Source organism: Artibeus jamaicensis, unplaced genomic scaffold, assembly GCF_021234435.1.
Source record: "Artibeus jamaicensis isolate MK-2021 breed Jamaican fruit bat unplaced genomic scaffold, CSHL_Jam_final contig_447, whole genome shotgun sequence".
NCBI lineage: Eukaryota > Metazoa > Chordata > Mammalia > Chiroptera > Phyllostomidae > Artibeus > Artibeus jamaicensis.
Genome location: NW_026521834.1, coordinates 1,606,976 through 1,627,307, shown reverse-complemented (window position 1 = coordinate 1,627,307; position 20,332 = coordinate 1,606,976). Strand labels below are relative to the sequence as shown.

General features: G+C 44.1%; 1 protein-coding gene across 1 annotated transcript in view; it reads left to right on the top strand.

Moving 5' to 3' along the window:
* Window positions 1–11,224: 11,224 nt before the first annotated feature.
* Window positions 11,225–20,332, top strand: part of PRCC (proline rich mitotic checkpoint control factor) — a 38,183-nt gene continuing 29,075 nt past the window's right edge. The window contains exon 1 of the mRNA XM_037132628.2: window positions 11,225–11,951. Coding sequence (XP_036988523.2) covers window positions 11,481–11,951 — 471 coding nt within the window. The 5' untranslated portion in view covers window positions 11,225–11,480. The remainder of the gene's footprint in view (window positions 11,952–20,332) is intronic.

Below are 20,332 nucleotides of genomic sequence, written 5' to 3'. Positions count from 1 at the left end.
ATTCTCAGACAGGACACATGACTGGGTTGTGGGCCAAATTGTGCCCCCAGTGGGGGGGTGTGTGTGAGAGGCAACCACACACTGATGTTTCTCTCCCTGTCTTTCTCCTTCCCTTCCCTTCTCTCTAAAAATAAATAAATAAAATATTTTTTCTCTTTTTAAAAGATTTTATTCATTTATCTTTAGAGGGGAAGGGAAGGAGAGAGGGAGAGAAATATCAGTGTATGGTTGCCTCTCCTGCATCCCCTGCTGGGAACTGGCCTGCAGCCCAGGCATGTGCCCTGACTGGGAATCGAACCTCAATCCTTAGGTTTGTAGGCCTGCGTTCAATCCACTGAGCTACACCAGCCAGGCAATAAATAAAATATTTTTTAAAAATTAACGAAGTTTCGGGGGGGGGGGCTGGGATGGGAGAAATAGACAAAAAACTGTACTTGAAAAATAAATAAAATTATTTAAAAAATTAACGAAGTTTCTGCCTAATTTATTTATTCATTGTTTTAGGGGGAGAGAGAAAAATCAATTTCTTCCACTTATTTATGCATTCACTGGTTGATTTTTTAAAAATCCTCACCTAAGGACATTAAAAAATATATTTTATTTATTTATTTTCAAAGAGAGGGGAAGGGAGGGAGAAAGAGAAGGAGAGAAACATCGATTGTTGCCTCCCGTAGGCACCTGAACCAGGGATTGATCATATGTACTGGACCAGGGAATGAACCCACAACTTAGGCATGTACCCAGATCTGGAGATCAAATCCGCAACCTTGGGATATCAGGAGGATGCTCTGACCATCTGAGCTACCAGGTCAGGGAAAGGGTTCTGGGTTTTTTTTGTTTTTTTTTTTTAAGATTTTATTTTTAGAGAGAGGAAGAGGGGGAGAAAGAGAAGGAGAGAAACATCAGTGTGCAATAGATACATTGCTAGGTTGCCTCTCACATGCCCTCAACTGGGGACTTGGTCCAAAACCTAAGCATGTGCCCTGTCTGGGAATTGAACCTGTGACCTTTTGGTTTGCAGTCCAGTGCTCAATCCACTGAGCCACACCAGCCAGGGCTGTTTTTTAAAAATGGGAAAATCACTGGATTCCTTCTCTAAAGCTGCATACTATTCAACATATGTGACTATTTAAACTTAAATGGAGCTCTGACCCGTATGGCTAAGTTGGTTGGGCATTCTTCCACAAATCGCAAATCGAAAGGGTTGTGCATTCGATTCCCCATCATGGCACAGGCCTAGGATTCAGTTTGGTCCAGTCAGGGTGTGTATGAGGGGCAACCAATCGATTTTTCTCTCCCTCTCTTTCTCCCTCCCTTCCCCTCTCCCTAAAAAAAATTAGAAAATATTAAATTTAAATTGGTTAAAATGAAATATTCAGTTCCTCAGTCATGCTAGCCACATTTCAAGTGTTTGGTAGCCTCCAGTGGCTAGTGGCTACTCTATCAGACAGCACAGAGAGAGAACATTCCCATGACCACAGAAAGTTCTGTTGGACAGTGGTGCTGCAAGCAATGGCTTTCCATTTGATCTGTGCATTAGAATCACTTGAATAATTAAAAAAGAAAAAGAAAAAGAAAAGAAGCCCTGCCTGGTGTGGCTCAGTGGATTGAGTGCTAGCTAGCCTGTGAATCAAAGGATTGTGGTTCGATTCCCAGTCAGGGCACATGCCTGGGTTGCAGGCCAGGTCCCTGGTACGGGCGTGTGAGGGGCAACCATGTATCTCTCATACATTGATGTTTCTCTCCCTGTCTTTCTCCTTCGCTTCCCCTCTCTCTAAAAATAAATAAATAAAAATGAAAATAAAAGAACTAATGCCCGGGCTGGACACCCCAGAGTTTAGATTTAATTGGTTGGAGGTAGTAGCCATTAAACGTTTTTTAAAAATTTTTATTTATTTATCTTTAGAGGGGAAGAGTTAGGGAGAGAAATATCAATGTATGGTTGCCTCTCGTGTGTCCCCTGCTGGGAACTGGCCTGTAACCCAGGCACATGCCCTGACTGGGAATCGAACCACGATCCTTTGGTTCATAGGCCCGCGCTCAAGCCACTGAGCTACACCAGCCAGGGCTAGGTTTAGGCAGGAGAGAAACATGAGCAAAGGTGAATTTCTAGAAGCTCTATCTCGTTAGTGGCCACAGAGACAGATGTGGAGGAGTCTGGAATTGCAAGGCCAGGGGACAGCAGTGGGCCCTGCTGAGGGAAGTATTCTGGGTTCTTTGCTCTTCCAAAAATTGTGGAAGCAATGGCTCTTTACCCTCAGGCCAGAGAACTTTGGGCTTCATAGGGCAGGAAGAGGGGTCACAGCATCTCCAGATCCCCATGAGTCCCAGGTTGCTGTTTAAAAATTCAGTTTAATTTTTCTGTATAAGTAATTAATACATGTATGTGATACAAAATTTAGAAGGTAAAGAAGATTATGTAGTGAAAAGTCATCTCTCCATGTTACCCCTGCCCCTAAGCCACCCCAATTTTTTCTTAGAGGCAAAAATATTACTAATTTTGTATGTATTCTTCCAGTGATATTCTCTCTGTATAAGTTTCAAGCTAATGCGAGCTATTTCCTTTACACAAATCAGAGCATCCTTTATACACTGTTCTGCACTTTATTTTCTTTTACTTAACACATCTTGGGACTTCTTCCATATCTGTCCACACAGATCCACCCTATTCATTTTAATGGTTGTATAATAGTTTATGATCTTTTTATGTCATAAATTACTTAACCAGTCCCCTACGGGGGACATTGAGGTTGTTTCCCTTCTTTCGATAATGCCAGCAGTGCTGTAGTGAATACTGTACATACTTCATTCATGGGTGAGGATCTCTCACCACTTTTTCTCTTCAATTTACAAGATGAAAAAGGCTTTTCACAGCAACATTATTTCCAGGAGTTTGCTGACAAGTAATTCTGGAAGCAACCCTGCTACTTACAGACAAGGGCACCTGAGGTTGGATGGGAAGCCCACCGTTCTATCCAGTCACAACCCCAGGTTGTCTGCTTTCTCCTTGGTCCCTGGAGATTAAAGGAATGAGGTCTGGGGCCAGGATCAGGCCTACAGAGCTGCCAGGGCTCTGTTTCCTATTTCAGCCTCTCCCACTGAGGGTGTTGCCTCTGAGACCCCAGGGACAGAAGCTTGAAGAGGAGAGGAGCCTGGGAGGTGCACAGGTGAGGAGGAGCCGTGGAGCCTTTTCTGGACTGATGATAGAGCCCTAGTGGGCTCTCTGGCCCTCTCGGGGAGAGGTTGTCTCCCCCGGCATAGGGCAACAGGTTTGGTCCTATTGGAGGAAGCCAGTTGTAGTGGCTTCTGTGGGGATAGATGGCACTGGGGGCACTGAAAGGCTGTTTCTGCCACCACATTGCCTATGGACTTGGGGCTTCATTCGTTCACCTGGTCATTCATTCATTCACCCCCTTGTATATTCCTTAGGTTTTGTTAGGTGCTGTGCCAGGCCCTGGGCCAGTGTGCAGAATAAGACAGGTGCTGGCTGCTAGTAAGCTGGTTTCTAGCCCTGGGTGCCTGGCACACCTTGGCCCTGTTTCGACTTTACTGTCCCTTTTGGAAGCCTCTAGTTTTCTCGCACCAAATCCTATCCTTCTCTGCTCTCCCTTCTCTATTTTTTTGGTATGTTTATATATTTTTCAAAGTATACATGTAAACCAAGGTAAGATTATGCCAAGATTATCTATATAAAGAGCACTTACAAAATAATTTAGAAGAAGACAAACAACCCAATATGAAAATGGGCAAAGTACATGGACAAGAGTTTCATATAAAAAAAATACAAATGGCCAATATACATGTAAGGGGACACTCACTCTCATTAGTGATTGGCAAAACTTAAATCAAGATCAAAGTAAGAAACCACGTTTAATAGGCAAAAACTAAGAAATCCAAAGTGCCAGATGTTGGAAAGTTATGGACAAACAGATTCACTTCTATGTTGCTTTGGAATTCAGTTTGGGAGCAAGTTGTGAGGCCTTTCACAGACCCTATGGCCCATTATTTCCACACTTAAAAAAAAAGATTTTATGTATTTATTTTTAGAGACAGGGAAGGGAAGGAGAAAGAGAGGGAAAGAAACATCAGTGTGTGGTTGCCTCTCCCGCGCCCCCTACTGGGGATCTGGCCCACAACCCAGGCATGTGCCCTGACTGGAAATTGAACTGGCAACCCTTTGGTTTTCAGCCCAAGCTCAATCCGCTGAGCTATACCAGCCAGGGCCCATTAATTCCACTCTCAAATGTATGCAATACACAAGAGAAGTATTGTGTGTGTGCACTAGGAAACGTGGAGAAGAACATCACAGGTTTGTTTATAATAGGGAAAACTTAAAAACAACTCGAATGTTCATCATCAGGAGAATGCATAGTAAATTGTTGCAGATTCATACAAAGGAATATTATTTAAAAAACATATATGTTCAATGTGGATGAATCTAAGAAATACAATACTGAGTAAAAATGTTAGCCATTTCAGCTTGTCACCCTTTTGATAAAGTTAAAAACAGCTGAAATTGAACAATATTTTCAGAAGTAAATAGATGTGAAAAAAACTACATATATGTAGTTTTAGGGCAGTGGATACCCAGTGTTGGGGGGAAGTGGGGCCCCTGATGAGGAAGGGGAGCATAGGAAAGCATCAATTAGTGAGAAAGCTTGGGGCGACAGGTATGTGAGTATTGATTACATCCATCTGAAATGAATCAGTGAGGGTCATGTGCAAACCAACGGTGAAAGTAATTAAGAACCAAGGATCATGGTAACTTCACTTCCATACATTTGAGTTTGTTCTTGCTGCTGTTATGTAAGTCACATATGCATATGATCGAAACATGCCGATTTCTACAAAATTTTAATGCAAAACAGTGGTCCTAGCTCCCACTTCTTTCTATTCCCTTTTTCCCGAGGCAACAACATTCAATATGAAAGCAAACTATTTTAACTAATTTTTGGTGATTTATCTCTATGTTTCTAAGCAACATGCTTTTATAGCTACTTGTCAATTTATTTAATTTTAAGTATTATCTATGGATGGAAATCCATGGATTAGATCTTTCCTCCATGCATCTCAGCCTCACAGATTCTTCCTTTCCCTCAATAAATAGATTTTATTTATTTATTTTTAGAGAGAGGGGAAAGAAGGGAGAGAAACATTGATTGGCTGCTTCTCATAGAGTCTCGATTCCCCTGACTGGAGATCAGACCTGCAACCTAGGGCCAGGAATTGAACCGACCACCTTTCACTTTGAGGGAATACTCTCCAACCAACTGAGCCACACCACAGTCCAATTACAGAGCTGTAATTATTCCATTGATGATTTACTCACCTCTGTTTTTTCCTGCACTTTCTTTTTTTTCTTTATAAATTTATTTATTTTTGGAGATGGGAAGGTAGGGAGAAAGAGAGACAGAGAAACATCAGTGTGTGGTTGCCTCTTGCATGGCCTCCACTGGGGAGCTGGCTCACAACCCAGGCATGTGCCCTGACTAGGAATTGAACCTGCGACCCTTTGGTTTGCAGCCTGTGCTCAATCCACTGAGCTATGCCAGCCAGGGCTTTTCCTGTTCTTTCTTTCTTTTTTTCTGGAACTCATTATATTCGGATACTTCTGGACCAGTTCTCTGATTTTCTTAACTTTTTATTCCAATTCTTCTAGTGAGAATTTTATTTATCTTCATATATATGTGTGTGTATATATATATGTATATACACACATACATACTTATATAGGAATACATGTGTGTATATATATGTGTGTGTGTGTGTGTGTGTATATTCCATCCTCTGTTGGTCGCCCTGTGCTCTTATATTTTTAAAAATATTTTTTAGAAAGAAAGAAGGAGCTCCTACCCTTCATGACAACATGGATGGAACTGGAGAGCATTATGCTAAGTGAAATAAGCCAGTCAGTGAAAGACAAAATACCATATGATCTCACCTATAAGTGGAACCTAATCAACAGAACAAACAACTGAGCAAAAATAGAACCAGAACTTGGAAATAAAGAACACAGTCACTCTGACCGTGACCAGAGGGGAGGGAGGGGGATAATGGAGAAAGAAGAGTAAGGGTCAAGTCAAGGAACATGTATAAAGGCCCCATGGACACGGACAACAGTGCAGGGTGGGGACTGAATGAGGGATAGGGGGTTGGCGGAGCAGGGAGAAGCAATGGGGGAAAATGAGGACAACTGTAATTGGATAACAGTAAAAATAATGTTTAAACATTTTTCTAGCCTTTTCTTGTGTGGCTGAGTGGATTGAGCACCAGTCTGCAAACCAAAGGGTTGCAGGTTTGATTCCTGGTCAGAGCACATGCCTGGGTTGCAGGTCAGGTCCCCAGTTGGGGGTGTGCAAGAGGCAGCTGATCAGTGTTTCTCTCACACTTTAATGTTTCTCTCCTCTTTCTCCCCTTCCCCTCTCTCTAAAAATCTCTAAAGAAGGTCTTTAAAAATATTAATATAATTTAAAAAATTATTTATTGATTTGAGAGAGAGAGGAAGGTACAAAGAGAGAGAGAGACATTGATTTATTGTTCCAGTTATTTATACATTCATTGCTTGTTTCTTGTATGTGCCCTGACTGGGGATCAAACCAGTAACCTTGGTGTATGGGGAGGGTGCTCTAACCAACTGAGCTAGCTATCTGGTAAGGGATACATGTCAATTTTTTATGGCATTCTGTTTTTGTTTAATATATACAGTATCTTTTCTAGTTTATGCAAGAAATTATTGATAGGTTTTTAAATTTTTCTAATCTGCACTTTCTATATATTTTTATTTTTTAGAAAAAATTACTTATTTATTTGTTTTAGAGACACAGGAAGGGAGGGAGAAGAACATCAATGTGCGGTTGCCTCTCACACGCGCCCCCCCCCCCCCCCACAACTGGAGACCTGGACTGTAACCCAGGCGTGTGCCCTGACTGGGGACAGAACTGGTGATCTGTCGGCCGGCAGGCCAGTGCCCGATACATTGAGCCACAGTAGCCAGGGCTCTATGTATTTTTAAAAGGTTTTATTTATTTTTAGAGAGACAGGAAGGGAGTGAGAGAGAGAGGGAGAGAAACACTGATGTGCAAAAGAAACACGTGTTGATAGGTTGCCTCCTCCTGCAGGCCCCCAGTGGGGGACGTGACCTGCAACCCGGGCATGTGCTCTGATTGGGAATCAAACCCGCAGCCCCCACCCCCATTTTGCAAGCCAGCACTTAACCCACTGAGCCACACCAGCTAGGGTGGTGTTTAAATCTTTTCAAAATGGTTTTTAATGCCTTTTCACAAACAATTCTTTTATTGAAGTTTAAGTAGGACTTCAGGTGGGAACCCAATTAGGTATCTGTTCAATTTGATATCTTTTTGTGGAAGACTTTATTACTATTGTTACTATTTTTGAATAGATAATACATGTAAAGTTTACAAATTCTAAAGGTATGAAAGAGTACACATAAATAAATCCTCTTTCCACCATTGCTCTAAAGTTTCTATTATCAATTTCTTGTGTGAATTATTAATCTTTAGAGTAAGAGGACCTAGCTCTGAAAATATCTGCCAAAGACAAGTCCCTGGCCTTGTGGGGCTTCTCTTCTCTGTGGGGCAGCACCATGTGTTAACGAGGAACAAGGATGGTCATATCCCTTTGAAAGTCACTCTCTTAGGGTTCTAAGTCATTTCACTGTGTGTTTACAGTGAATAGCAGGTGTTTTTCACAGAAGTAGGACAGGACTCCTTTATACTTTGCCCATTTTTCAAAGGAGAAAAGTAAGACTCAGAGAAGAGAAGTGACTGCCTGAAGTCATCAGAAAATAGGTTGGGGAACCTGGATTCAAAAAGCAGGTGTTAGTGAACATCTAAGGCTCCGGTCCTCATATGTAACAGGCGCAAACAGAGCAAAACATTATGGCTCAAGAAGAACTCAAAGCCCCAGAGCCCATAACTCTAAGTGACCAAGAAACAGCCAAACTTTCAGATGCACAGTTCAAAACACTGGTGATCAGGATGCTCACAGAACTGGTTGATTTTAGTCACAAATTAGAGGAACAAATGAAGGCTAAACTAATTGAAATGAAGGGAAGTGCACAGGAAACCAATAGTAATGGAAAGGAAACTGGGACTCAAATCAAGGGAATGGACCAGAAGGAAGAAAAAAATGACCAAACAGAAAAGGATGAAGAAACAAGAATTCAAAAAAAATGAGGAGAGGCTCAGGAACCTCCAGGACATCTTTAAACATTCCAACATTCTAATTATAGGGGTACCAGAAGGGGAAGAGGAACAGTCACAAGTGTAAACCCTATTTGAACAAATAATAAGAGAGAACTTCCCCAGTCTGGCAAAGGAAATAGATTTCCAGGAAATCCAGGAAGCTCAGAGAGTCCCAAAGAAGTTGGACCCAAGAAGGAACACACCAAGGCACATCATCATTACATTACCCAAGATTAAAATGAAGGAGAGAATTCTAGAAGCAGCAAGAGCTAAGGGGACAGTCACCTACAAAGGAGTTCCCATCAGACTGTCAGCTGATTTCTCAAAAGAGACCTTATAGGCAAGAAGGGGCTGGAAAGAAGTATTCCAAGTCATGAAATCCAAAGACCTACATCCAAGATTGCTCTATCCAGCAAAGCTTTCATTTAGAATGGAAGGGCGGATAAAGTGCTTCTCAGATAAGGTCAAGTTCAAGGAGTTCATCATCACCAAGCCCTTATTATACGAAAGGTTAAAGGGACTTATCTAAGAAAAAGAAGATAAAAAAAGATGAACAGTGAAGGGACAGCAAACTGACAGTTATTAAGAACCACACCTAAAACAAAAGCAAACTAAGAGGACAGCTAGATCAGGAGCAGAACCATAGAAATGAAGACCACATGGAGGGTTAGCAATAGGGGAGTGGGAGGAGGAGAAGGGGGGAGAAGGTACAGAAAATAAGTAGCACAGATGGTAGGTAGAAAATAGATAGGGGGGAGGGCAAGAATAGTATGGGAGATATAGAATCTAAAGAACTTGAGACACGTGGTCATAAACTAAAGGGGGGAATGGTGGGGGAGGGGGTGTGCAGAGTGGAGGGGAATGAAGGGGGGAAATAGAAAAACTATAATGGCATAGTAAATAAAATATATTAAAAAAATAAAAAAATCATTAAAAAAAGCAGGTGTTAGAAGTCAGCATTGTGCAAGGAACACCAGGACGGGAAGTTCCAGTTTCTCAAAGTGGTTCTGCTTTGCAATTAACTGAAGAGTTACTTAAAAACCCATACTCTGGGCCCCATCTCACACTTACTGTCTAGGAATCTCTTTAGCGTTGATTCATAAATTTACATTTTATTTAAGAGGCTTTCCCAGTGATCTCAGGTACCTTAAAGTTTAAGAATTATGCCTTGGTTCCTGGCTGGTGTGGCTTAGTGGACTGAGTGCCGGCAAATCAAAGGGTTGCTGGTTTGATTCCCAGTCAGGGCATAAGCCTGGTTTGCAGGCAAGGTCCCCATTTGGGAGTGTACAAGAGGCAACCACGCGCTGATGTTTCTCTGCCTCTCTTTCTCCCTCCCTTCCCCTCTCTCTGGAAATAAATAAATGAAATCTTTAAAAAATGAATTATGTCTTGGGAGTATGGCTCAATTATTTGGAGTGTCATCCTGTACAACAAAAGGTTTCAAGTTCAATCCCTGGTCAGGGCGCATACCTAGGTTGTAGGCTGCAGGCTGGATCCCAGGCCGGAGTGTGTAAGGGAGGCAACTGATTGATGTTTCTCTCTCCCTTCCTCTCTCTCTAAAATCAATAAACATATTCTTGGGTGAGGATTAAAAATGAATAAGTAAAGTTCAAGAATTGATATGCAGAAAAAATGTTTTGGACATCCAGAGTAGAGAGCAAACATATTTAAGGAGGCTTTATGGAGAAAGTGGCATGTGAGTTTGTCTATATAGGCAGGGTGAGATTTAGGCACATGGAGAGGATATAGAAGAGGGGGCCATATCAGGCTTCATGGAGGATCAAGCGTGGGCCTTTCACTATCCTTTTCATTGTTGCCATTGTCATTGTCCCCCTTATCACCCTTTCCAACTTCCTCTGTAGCCTCCTCCCCCAAACTGCAACAATCTTCATGGGCTGAGCTCAGTACAATCTTTGGCTCTCTGGGAGCAGGGAGGTGGCACCCACACAGTGGTGGATTAACATGTAAAGGACACACAGAGAGCTGACAAGTAGAAGGCACTCAGGCAGATAGGAAGGAAGGAACAAAGATGGATAAAGAAGAAAAGGACACAAGGTCACAGCTGGACAGGAAAGGACAGGTACAGAATCATATACAGGGGCATATAAAGGGCACATACAAAGGCGGGATAAACACCGGGCACAAGACACAGACGGATATGCAGAACATATGCAGAGGGGTAGGTGGGAGGTACAGTTCGCAGAGATGGATTCAATGATGCCCCAGATCTGTGAAGGGGGCTGAGATGCAGCTAGTCCGTTTAGGGTGAGGGGAAGGGATCAACCTTAAGTACCTGGTTCTGACTTTTAGGGCCCTTCCCAGCTTTCTGTCTCACTGTTTGCTGTATAGGGAGGTCAGTCCCCAGGCTGGAAAGGCTAGGTTTGCTTCCTGATGTGCAACTTGATCAAGGTGAGGGGTATCAGCTCGTCTTTCTTATCTCACATTATGTTTATTGTTAGACTTGAAATCTCGGTTCCTCCTGGCTCGCAGCCCAATTTCGTACATATCTCTCGGGCTCTGCTTCTCTTTGGGGTGTATGATTCCAACCCTAGTTTCAGCCGACTGAGGAACTTTATCCGTTTATTTCCACATCACTTTCCCTTTAAGCTATTTTTTTCTCCAACCCGCCACCTTCCCAGACTCCCTCTAATTCCCGACATCACTTGCAGTTTCTAAAAGCACTACATCTCCCATAAAGCCTAGCGCTCAAGAGGCTATACCCTGGGGAACTTCAAGTACCGAAATGCTCTTCTTACTCGCCTCCGAGACTACCGCGGTGACCTTTGGGGTTTGTAGTCATCTGAGAATTGTCAGGCGACACCCTCCTCCCCCCTCAAACTACTCATCCCAGAAGACCTCGCGCCAGAAGCGAGTTGCCCAGCTGTCTTTTTGCGCGCCCCTGATCTTTCCTCGAACTCCAACTCCCACTGTGACTTGCGCTGAGCTACCTGCGGCGAAGAATGGGGCTATGGCCAAAGTGTTCTCTGGGAGTTGTAGTTTCTATTTTAGAAAGGCGAGGAGGGGGAGGAGTGACTCGGCGGCCATTAGCTGTGTGTAGTTTCCCGGGATTAGGAGCTTAAGTGAAGAGAGAAGCCTTATTCGGTGGAAATCAGCTGTGGCGATGGGCTCCTGCCGGGGCTAGCCCTAGAGTACGGAGAAGGTGGACTTCGCGGCTCCCCGCCCCGCCGAGTGGCGGGGCCCACTAGGCCTCCGGGCATCCCGGGTCTCAAGTAGGCCTAGTCCGCCGGCAAGGGCGCCCCAAAAGCGGGAGGCGCCATGTCGCTGGTTGCTTACGCTAGCAGCGATGAGAGTGAGCCGGATGAAGCTGAGCCGGAGGAGGAGGAGGCGGTGGCACCTGCATCTGGGCCCACCTTAGGGGGCATGTTCGCTTCTCTCCCTGCACCTAAGGGTCCGGCCTTGCTGCCTCCGCCCCCTCAGATGCTAGCCCCAGCCTTCCCCCCGCCGCTGTTACTGCCCCCACCCAGTGGAGACCCCCGGCTGCAGCCTCCTCCCTCCTTGCCCTTCGGCCTGGGAGGCTTCCCCCCACCTCCAGGCGTGAGCCCGGCTGAAGCAGCGGGAGTTGGGGGAGTTGGGGAGGGGCTGGGATTGGGGCTGCCCTCGGCCCTCGGCCCCGGCCTCAGTCTGCCCCCCTCTATCGGCGGTGCCGGACCCCCTCTGGGGCTTCCCAAGCCAAAGAAGAGGACAGAGCCCGTGAAGATTGCAGCGCCAGAGCTGCATAAGGGGGATGTGAGTATCTGGGGAGGGCACCCCCCAAGCTGTCCATCGGGTTTGGGCATAGGCTCTGCTGGAGGAAGGATTCCTTCCCATAAATGCTTCCGATGATTCCAGATCACTAGATTCCTGATTCAGTGCAATTGAGCTGAAGTTTGTCACTTTGAGGAGTTAGTAAGATCCATGCCGGTTTCTTCAAGCTGGCTAAAGCCGCCTGCAGAAGGGCCACATACTATATCACTTGGCAATTACAGACCCTGGCTCAGACCTAGGGACACTTTGTTTTGCTCCCTTTATTGTATCTTTATCTCAGGCCGGGTTTTTTCTTTTGTTTTCCTTCTTATGCTGAGAACGGCGTGAAGTCTAGTACCTGAAGAAGTCACGGGAGACAGGATTCTTACACTTTGCCGAATATTCTTGACTAAACTTTTCCTTTGACTCTGAACTAACATCAGGGTCTGAATGAAAAGGGGAGGAATGCAGAACTCTATTTTTGAGGACAGTTAGGGAAGAAGTTGAGCATTTGTTGAGTTCAGATCATTTGGCAGGCTTATGACAGTATTCTGGGAGATACCCTTCCAGTTTTTACAGATGACAAACATGTTCAGCATGTAGGATCTTACCTGGTACAGGGCAGAGTGATGAAGAGCTGGTCTGTCTAAACTCTAGGTCTGTGCCTCAGTTTCATCATTTAGGCCAGGCCTGTCAAACTCATTTTCACTGGGGCCACATCAGCCTTGAGGTTGCCTTCAAAGGGTGGAATGTAATTTTAGGACTGTATAAATGTAACTACTCCTTAACAGTTAAGCAAGAGCTGGCTGGTTAAAACAAGGTGGAGAGCTGGATTTGGCCTGTGGGCCTTGTGTTTGCCACCTGTGTTTAGGTATTGTCAAGTCTCGGTGAATTAGGATGTTTGCGTACTATTTCTAGAAGAGGCAGCCAAGCTTATTTTTCTGTATATCAGAGCAAAAAACTAGAGGACCTCTTTCGGAGTACTTTGGGGACAAAGGAGACATTACAGGGACAGGTAATGTTTTCGAGTTACCCTGAGTACCTTAGTTCCTTCCTTTTTCTTCTGAAAACTTAACTGGTCAATCCCTGGCTTACCTTGGTCACCCGCCAGGAGAAGCTTGTTCTTTTTATATTGCCTTTCTTCATACTTCCAACGCTGCCTAGGGGCCATTTCCATTCTCGGTGCTTGCTGTTCCCTCAGTTTCTTCCCCAGGTATCCTAATGTTTTCTCCTTCACCTCTTTCAAGTCTTAGCTTAAAAGACATGTTCTCAGTGAGAACTTCCTAGCCTACCTATTTAAATTGCCGCTCTGGCTGGTGCTCTTTGGATTGAGCACCAGCCTGTGGACTGAAAGGCGGCCAATTCCATTCCCAGTCAGGGCACATGCTTGGGTTGCAGGCCAGGTCCCCAGCTGGGGGCATGAGAGAGGCAACTGATCCATTTTCTTGCACATCATTTCTCTTCTTCTTTCTCCTTCCCCCCTCTAAAAGTAAATATTTTTCAAAAAGTTAAAGAAAATGAAGTGCAACCTCCTATCACCCAGATTTCCCCAACCCTTGCTTTGTCTTATTTTTTTCCACAGTACTTAACCACCATCTAACATAAGGTATATTTTATTGGGCTTATGGTTTATTTTATTCACTGCTATGTCTCTAGTGGTTAAAACAATGTCTGGCACATACAGAGTACTACCCAAATATTTTCTGAGTGAATGAACGCAAATGAATATGGATTATTCATGGAAGGAGGTTCCAGAATCTTCCTCCCTATCTTGTTCTAATTTTTCTTCCATATTATTTTCTCCTTCTTTGTCACCTAAGCCTGTCATTTTTAAGTCTAGGATCCAAAAAGTCTTCTGTGCCCTGACTGGTGTGGCTCAATGGGTTGGGTGCTGTCCCATGAACTGAAAGGTCTCTGGTTCTGTTCTCAGTCAGGGCACATGCCTGGGTTGCAGTTCATCCTGGTTGGGGGAGTTCAAGAGGCAGCCAGTCATTGTTTTTCTCTCACACAGGGCATGTTGATGTTTCTCTCACTCTCTCCCTCCCTTTCCCTCTTTTTTTTTTTTTTTAAATTTTTTAAATTCATTTTTAGAGAGGAAGGGAAGAGAAAAGGAGAGAAATATCAATGTATGGTTGTCTCTTGTGAGTCACCTGCTGGAAACTGGCCTGCAACCCAGGAATGTGCCCTGACTGGGAATCGAACCGCGATCGTGTGGTTCGCAGGCCTGTGCTCAATCCACTGAGCTACACCAGCCAGGCCCTTTCCCTCTTTCTAAAAATAATAATAAAATCTTTAAAAAACATACACAAAAAACCCTTCTGGTGCTGCACTGAAACTTACTTTGGCTTCGATTTAATCAGAAGCAAAGGAAAGTTCCTGAATATGGCAGAGGAAAATAGGTTCATTTCTTTGGCATTTTCTTTTCTCCCCTCTTCACAATTTTCTCCCTGTTCTTTATCTCAGCCTAATTGTGATATTTGGGGGAAGGTGGCACTTTGTGTCAGCCCGCCTCCTTCTGTAGTGACAGTGGAAAGGTTCGGTTCTAGGTCTGTTTCAGTAGAAAGAGTTGCTGGTGGAGGCAGTAGACACTTTGGTTTAGGCAGGCTGAAGTGGCGGGAAACTCTTCGGACTCCTAACCATCCCTTCTTTGTCAGTATAATTCACTAAATTCCTGAGGTGGGCTGTGATGTGCATAATTAAGTCACATGTTTGCTGGTTTAATTTCCTGGGTTTTTTTTTTCCTGTTCAAGTTAGTATTGTTTTTTGAGCACAATTCCTGGGGAAAAGGCAGCTTAAGAAAATTCTCGATGATCAGGTGACGGTGACCATTGGCTTGTGCCCCCTCCAGTTCTAAGCCCCTCTGAATCTAAGCTTTATGTCTTGCACTTAGTAGGTTCTCAGTACATGTATAAATAAATGAATTAGGTTTTCTTACGTAATTTCCCTGTAGAGTTCGGTGCTGAAATAGAAGTAATTAACTGCGAACTCTTATTAATTAAATTGGTTAATTCATTGTTGGGCTGCTTCTCTGCCAGGAGCTAAGAGTACAGTAGTGAACGTGGTAGACCCTGCTCACAAGGAGCTTATAGCCCATTGGAGGAGACCAACAAGGAAACAGACTTTAGGTCAAGTCAGAGGAGAACCATGATAGAGCTGGTGCCATGGGAGCACAGCAGTCCACAGGTTGGAGAGGCTTCCGGAAAGAGGAGGTGTCTGAACAGAGGTAAGACAGATGAGTAGGAGATAGTCAGAGAAAGAGGGGTATAGAGGGGAGGAGTGCATTCAAGCAGAGGGAACAAAGTGAATGAAAGCTTAGTGGTGAGAGACAATGAAAGTGTTCTGGGGGAATCCGAAGTAAGTAAGGTACAGTAGCTGGAGCACACGGGTGGGTAGGGGGAGTGATGCAAGTTGGGGCTATAGAAGGACAGGCTGATGCCACATGGTAATAGGTCTTAGGTGCCACGCTAAAGCCTACTATGTAATTCTGGGGGTAGTGAGGGGCCCTTAAAGGCCGAGCAGGCATTCTCTGATCACAGAGTAGTGAAAGATGTAGTGGGAGCAAGACTGGCAGAAACACTGTGTGTGCAGTGATGGAGGTCTGAGAAAGGGTGTATCGGGGGGTTGGAGAGAACTGGGGGTTCCAGGTCTACTTAAGAGGCAGAAGTGGTAAGATGAGGATTCAAGGTTGACCTCATGCCTTTTGGCTCAGGCAGCTGGGAGGGTAGTAGGGCTATTTATCTTCATCTGAGGATATGTGTATTGGTTTTTAGAGAGAGATAGAGAAACATTAATGTGAGAGAAACATCCATTAGTTGCCTCATGTACATTCCCTGACTGGGGATTGAACCCACAACCTTTTTGGTGTACGGGACCATGCTCCAACCAACTGAGCCACCTGGCCAGGGCATAGTGGTGCCATTTACTTAGGGAATTCAGGAGGCAGAGAAGATTTAAATAGTTGCAAGTATAAAAACCAACTCAAGCTCCCAAGCTTGGAGTCAGGAATTAGAGATCTTTTGGGGACCCACACAGCTTCTTGCACATTTGATTCATTCTTCTTTGTCTGAAGAACAGTTTCCTTTGCTTCTTAGTCTTTGTTGCAGGTGAAAGATGGCCACCCACACCTTCTTGTTTTTCATTTCCTTCCTTTTAGTGAGCAGCCCAGATTGAAATACAGTCTTAGTACCAATTCTGTTTTTCCAGGAGAGATTGGTTTGATTTGGGTCACTCCTCAATTAGCTGCAGCCAGGGGACAGGTTAGTACCATATTCTCTTTCCAGGTGCATTGCAAAATCAAATTACAGCTTTTGATTTATGTGAGGAGTTAGGAATGGTCCATTAAATGGATAGTTGTCCTCTTCTCCTTCTTCTTGCTCTGACCCAAGCTACTTCCAGGCATTGCTCAGTTACTGATTTCATGGGCTTAAGACTGCAGGGGTGTCACTCACTTTCACTTGGGGCCACATGAGCCTCGAAGTTGCCTTCAAAGGGCTGACTATAATTTTAGGACTGTGTAAATGTACCTACTCCTTAATCTAGGGGCAAGCAGCTTGGCGCTGCTGCCAGGTAGAAACAAGGTGCTGGGTCGGATAAAACGAGGTGGAGGGCCGGATTGGGCCCTCGGGCCTTGTGTTTGCCACTTATGGTTTAGAGGATGCAGACTTTTAAAATTAGGATATAGAAAACCAAAATTAGAGGAGTCTGTTGGAAGAGTTTTTCTGTCAGACTGTGCATTTCAAAGGCAACAGGAGTTTTATGGTTATCTGGATTAGTATTACCCATACTTTCAGATTATTGACCGAGCCCTGGCTGGGTAGCTTAGTTGGTTTGAGTGTCCTGATACGCCAATGTTGAGGTTTCAATTCCCAGTCAGAGTACATACAAGAATCAACCAATGAATGCATGAATAAATGGAACAATAAATTGATGTTTCTCTGCCCCCCTTCCTCTTTCTCTAAAATCCATAAGTTAAAAGAAAAAATTACTCAACCATTTATAAAGACGAAGAAACAAAAAACAGATAGTTTACCCAGATAGTGGAAAGTTCAAAGTTGTGAGACTGAGATTTCACTGATTCTGGTCATTTCTGTTAACCAAGTAATTAAGAGTTGGTTGAAGTGGATTAGGCTAAGTTTTAGCTCTGGGAAGATAGGAAAGAGTGCCCCACCAGCACTTGTGGGGCCCTTGCTTAATGTCTGACATTGTGTAGGCACTTCCATGATTCCGTAAGGGTATATTATTCCTACTTTGCAGATGAGGAAATGGTAGTTCAGAGTCCAGGTGATTTACCTAAAACCACACAATTTGGGAATAGCAGGAAGTCCTATTTGTATCCAGATATGTTTTGTTCTGTCTATAATAGTGTCTGTTAAGATAGAAGAGCCTCGAACTTCCGGCCAAGATGGAGGCATAGGTAGACACACTGTGCCTCCTCACACAAGCAAAATAAGGACAATAACTATTTAGAAACAAAATAACAACCAGAGTGGACAGATAATTGAACCGTATAGAAGTCGGACAACCAAGGAGTTAAAATAGACACATTCATCCAGTAGGTGGGGCGGAGTCAGGTGGTGGGACAGAGAGGGGTTACAGCACAAAAAGTGGTGGTACTGGGCGCACAAGGCACGCAAGATGGCAGCAGGCAGACCCAGCGACACAGCGATTGTGAAGCGAGGCACTGCACGCAAGGTGGCTGGCTGACCTGGCGGTCTCACATTCGCACACAGATAAACCAGATGAAACTGGGGAGTGAGACAGACTGCACAGCCCAGGGTCCCAGCACGGAGAGATAAAGCCTCAAAACACCAATTGAAAACATCTGTGGGGGTTGAGGTGCAGGGAGAGACTCCCAGCCTCACAGGAGAGTTCGTTGGAGAGACCCACAGGGTCCTAGAATGTACACAAGCCCACCCAAATGGGAATCAGCATTAGAAAGGCCCAGTTTGCTTGGGGGAAGTAGCAGAAGGGACTGAGATCTGACAGAGAGCAGAGCAAGCACCGTTGTTCCCTTTTGGACCCCTGTCCCACATACAGCATCACAACCCAACGACTTGGGTTGCCCTACCCTGGTGAACATCTAAGGCTCCAACCCTCATACGTAACAGGCATGACAGGACAAAAAAAAAATGGCCCAAATGGAAGAACAGATCAAAGCTCCACGGCAGATATAACTAAGTGACCAAGAGATATTTAACCTACTACATGCACGGTTCAAAGCACTGGTGATCAGGATGCTCACAGAACTGGTTGAATTTGGTTGCAAATTAGATGAAAAAATGAAGACTACACTAAGTGACATGAAGCAAAATGCACAGGGAACCAATAGTGATGGGAAGAAAACGGGGACTCATATCAATGGAGCGGATCAGAAGGAAGAAAGAAACAACCAACCAGAACAGAATGAAGAAACAATAATTCAAAAAAGAAAATGAGAGGCTTAGGAACCTCCAGGACATCTTTAAACCTTCCAACATCCGAATTATAGGGGTACCAGAAGGGGAAGAGGAACAACAACAAGTGGAAAACTTAACTTGAACAAGTAGTAAAGGAGAACTTCCCCAATCTGGCAAAGGCAATAGACTTCCTGGAAGTCCAGGAAGCTCAGAGAGTCCCAAAGAACTTGGACCCAAGAAGAAACACACCAAGGCACATCATCATTACATTACCCAAGATGAAAATGAAGGAGAGAATCCTAGAAGCAGCAAGAGCTAAGGGGACTGTCACCTACAAGGGAGTTCCTATCAGACTGTCAGCTTATTTCTCCAAAGAGACCTTGTAGGCAGGAAGGAGCTGGAAAGAAGTATTTGAAGTCATGAAAGGCAAGGAACTATATCCAAGATTGCTCTGTCCAGCAAAGCTTTCATTTAGAATGGAAGGGCGGATAAAATGCTTCTCAGATAAGGTCAAGTTCAAGGAGTTCATCATCACCAAGCCATTATTGTATGAAATGTTAAAGGGACTTATCTAAGACTTTGTTCTTTATCTAAGAAAAAAGATAAAAAACATACAGTAAAATGACAGCAAACTCACAATCATTAACAACCACACCTAAAATAAAAACAAACTAAGTGAAGAATTAGAACAGGAACAGAATCACAGAAATGGAGATGACATGGAGTGTTAGTAACAGGGGAGTAAGAGGGGGAAAAGGTAGAGAGAGTAAGTAGCATAGATGGGAGGTAGAAAATAGGTGGGGGTCAAGAATAGTATGGGGAATGTAGAATAAAGAACTTATGACATATGGACATGAACTAAAGAGGGGAATGTGGGTGGAAGAGGGTATGCAGGGTGGAGGGGAATGAAAAGGGGAAATGGGACAACTGTAATAGCATAATCAATAAAATATATTTAAAAGTAAAATAAAAATTTTTTAAAAGGATAAAAAAAATATCCTCAGGTAACCTGAAGTAGGAAAGCAGTACAATGAGGACTACAAAAATGGGAGAGAAAGTGATAACCTAACTAAAGGACAGATACAAGCAAAAGATATTTTAGGCCAAAGAGTAAAAAAAAGTTGGTGAATGTAGCTAATTGAGATTAATAGCAGAGAAGAGTGTAGTAGTGATCGAGTCTCTGTCTGTTTGTGCTTGGGCCCTTATATTTCCTCCTTGGCTCTGGGCCCTGGCAGCTAGTGATTGCTTTTTGAAGAGGGAGTCTGTCAGAGCCAGAGCCTGGGAAGATAAGAGGGAGGCTGCCATCAGGAATGAGGCTCTGATAGATTAGCTGATCCCACTGGACTTAGCTTAATGGAAAACGTCTGTTTCCGTTCTTGCTCAGCAGTTCGGGGTGTGTGTGTCTTGTCACTCTTGGCAGCTGGAACAGAGAAGACAGAGGTGGCCATTGAGGTTCAGGCTCTTGTGAGGCCAAGGAGAAATAAAATACTTTCTTAAGAGAGGCAGCCAATTTGTGCTTCCAAATCTTGGGAGTGCCTGTTCTGGCCCAGCACACTTCTCCCAGCCCTGGGTGCTCTGGTATTTCTAGCGTTACCCATTTCTCTTGGTCCAGTGGCAGAGACAGACCCACTGAGATTATCAGTCTCTAGTTTTTAGTACTATCTGGGAATTGACTCTACAGCCTCCATTTAATATATTCCTGCGGAAAACTGTTTGACAGTTCCTCGAAAAGTAAATTAGAATTACCATATGATCAAACAATTTCACTTTTAGATGACAGTTGAAAGCAGGGACTCAGCCTGAGTGGCTCAGTGGGTTGGGCATCATTCCACAGAGCAAAAGGTCACCGATTTGATTCCCTGGTCGGGGCACATACCGGTTGCTGGTCAGGTCACCAGTTGGGGGCGAGGGAGAGGCGACAGATCGATGTTTCTCACATTCATGTTTCTTTCTCTCTCCCTCTCTTCTCCCCTCTCTAAGTATAAATAA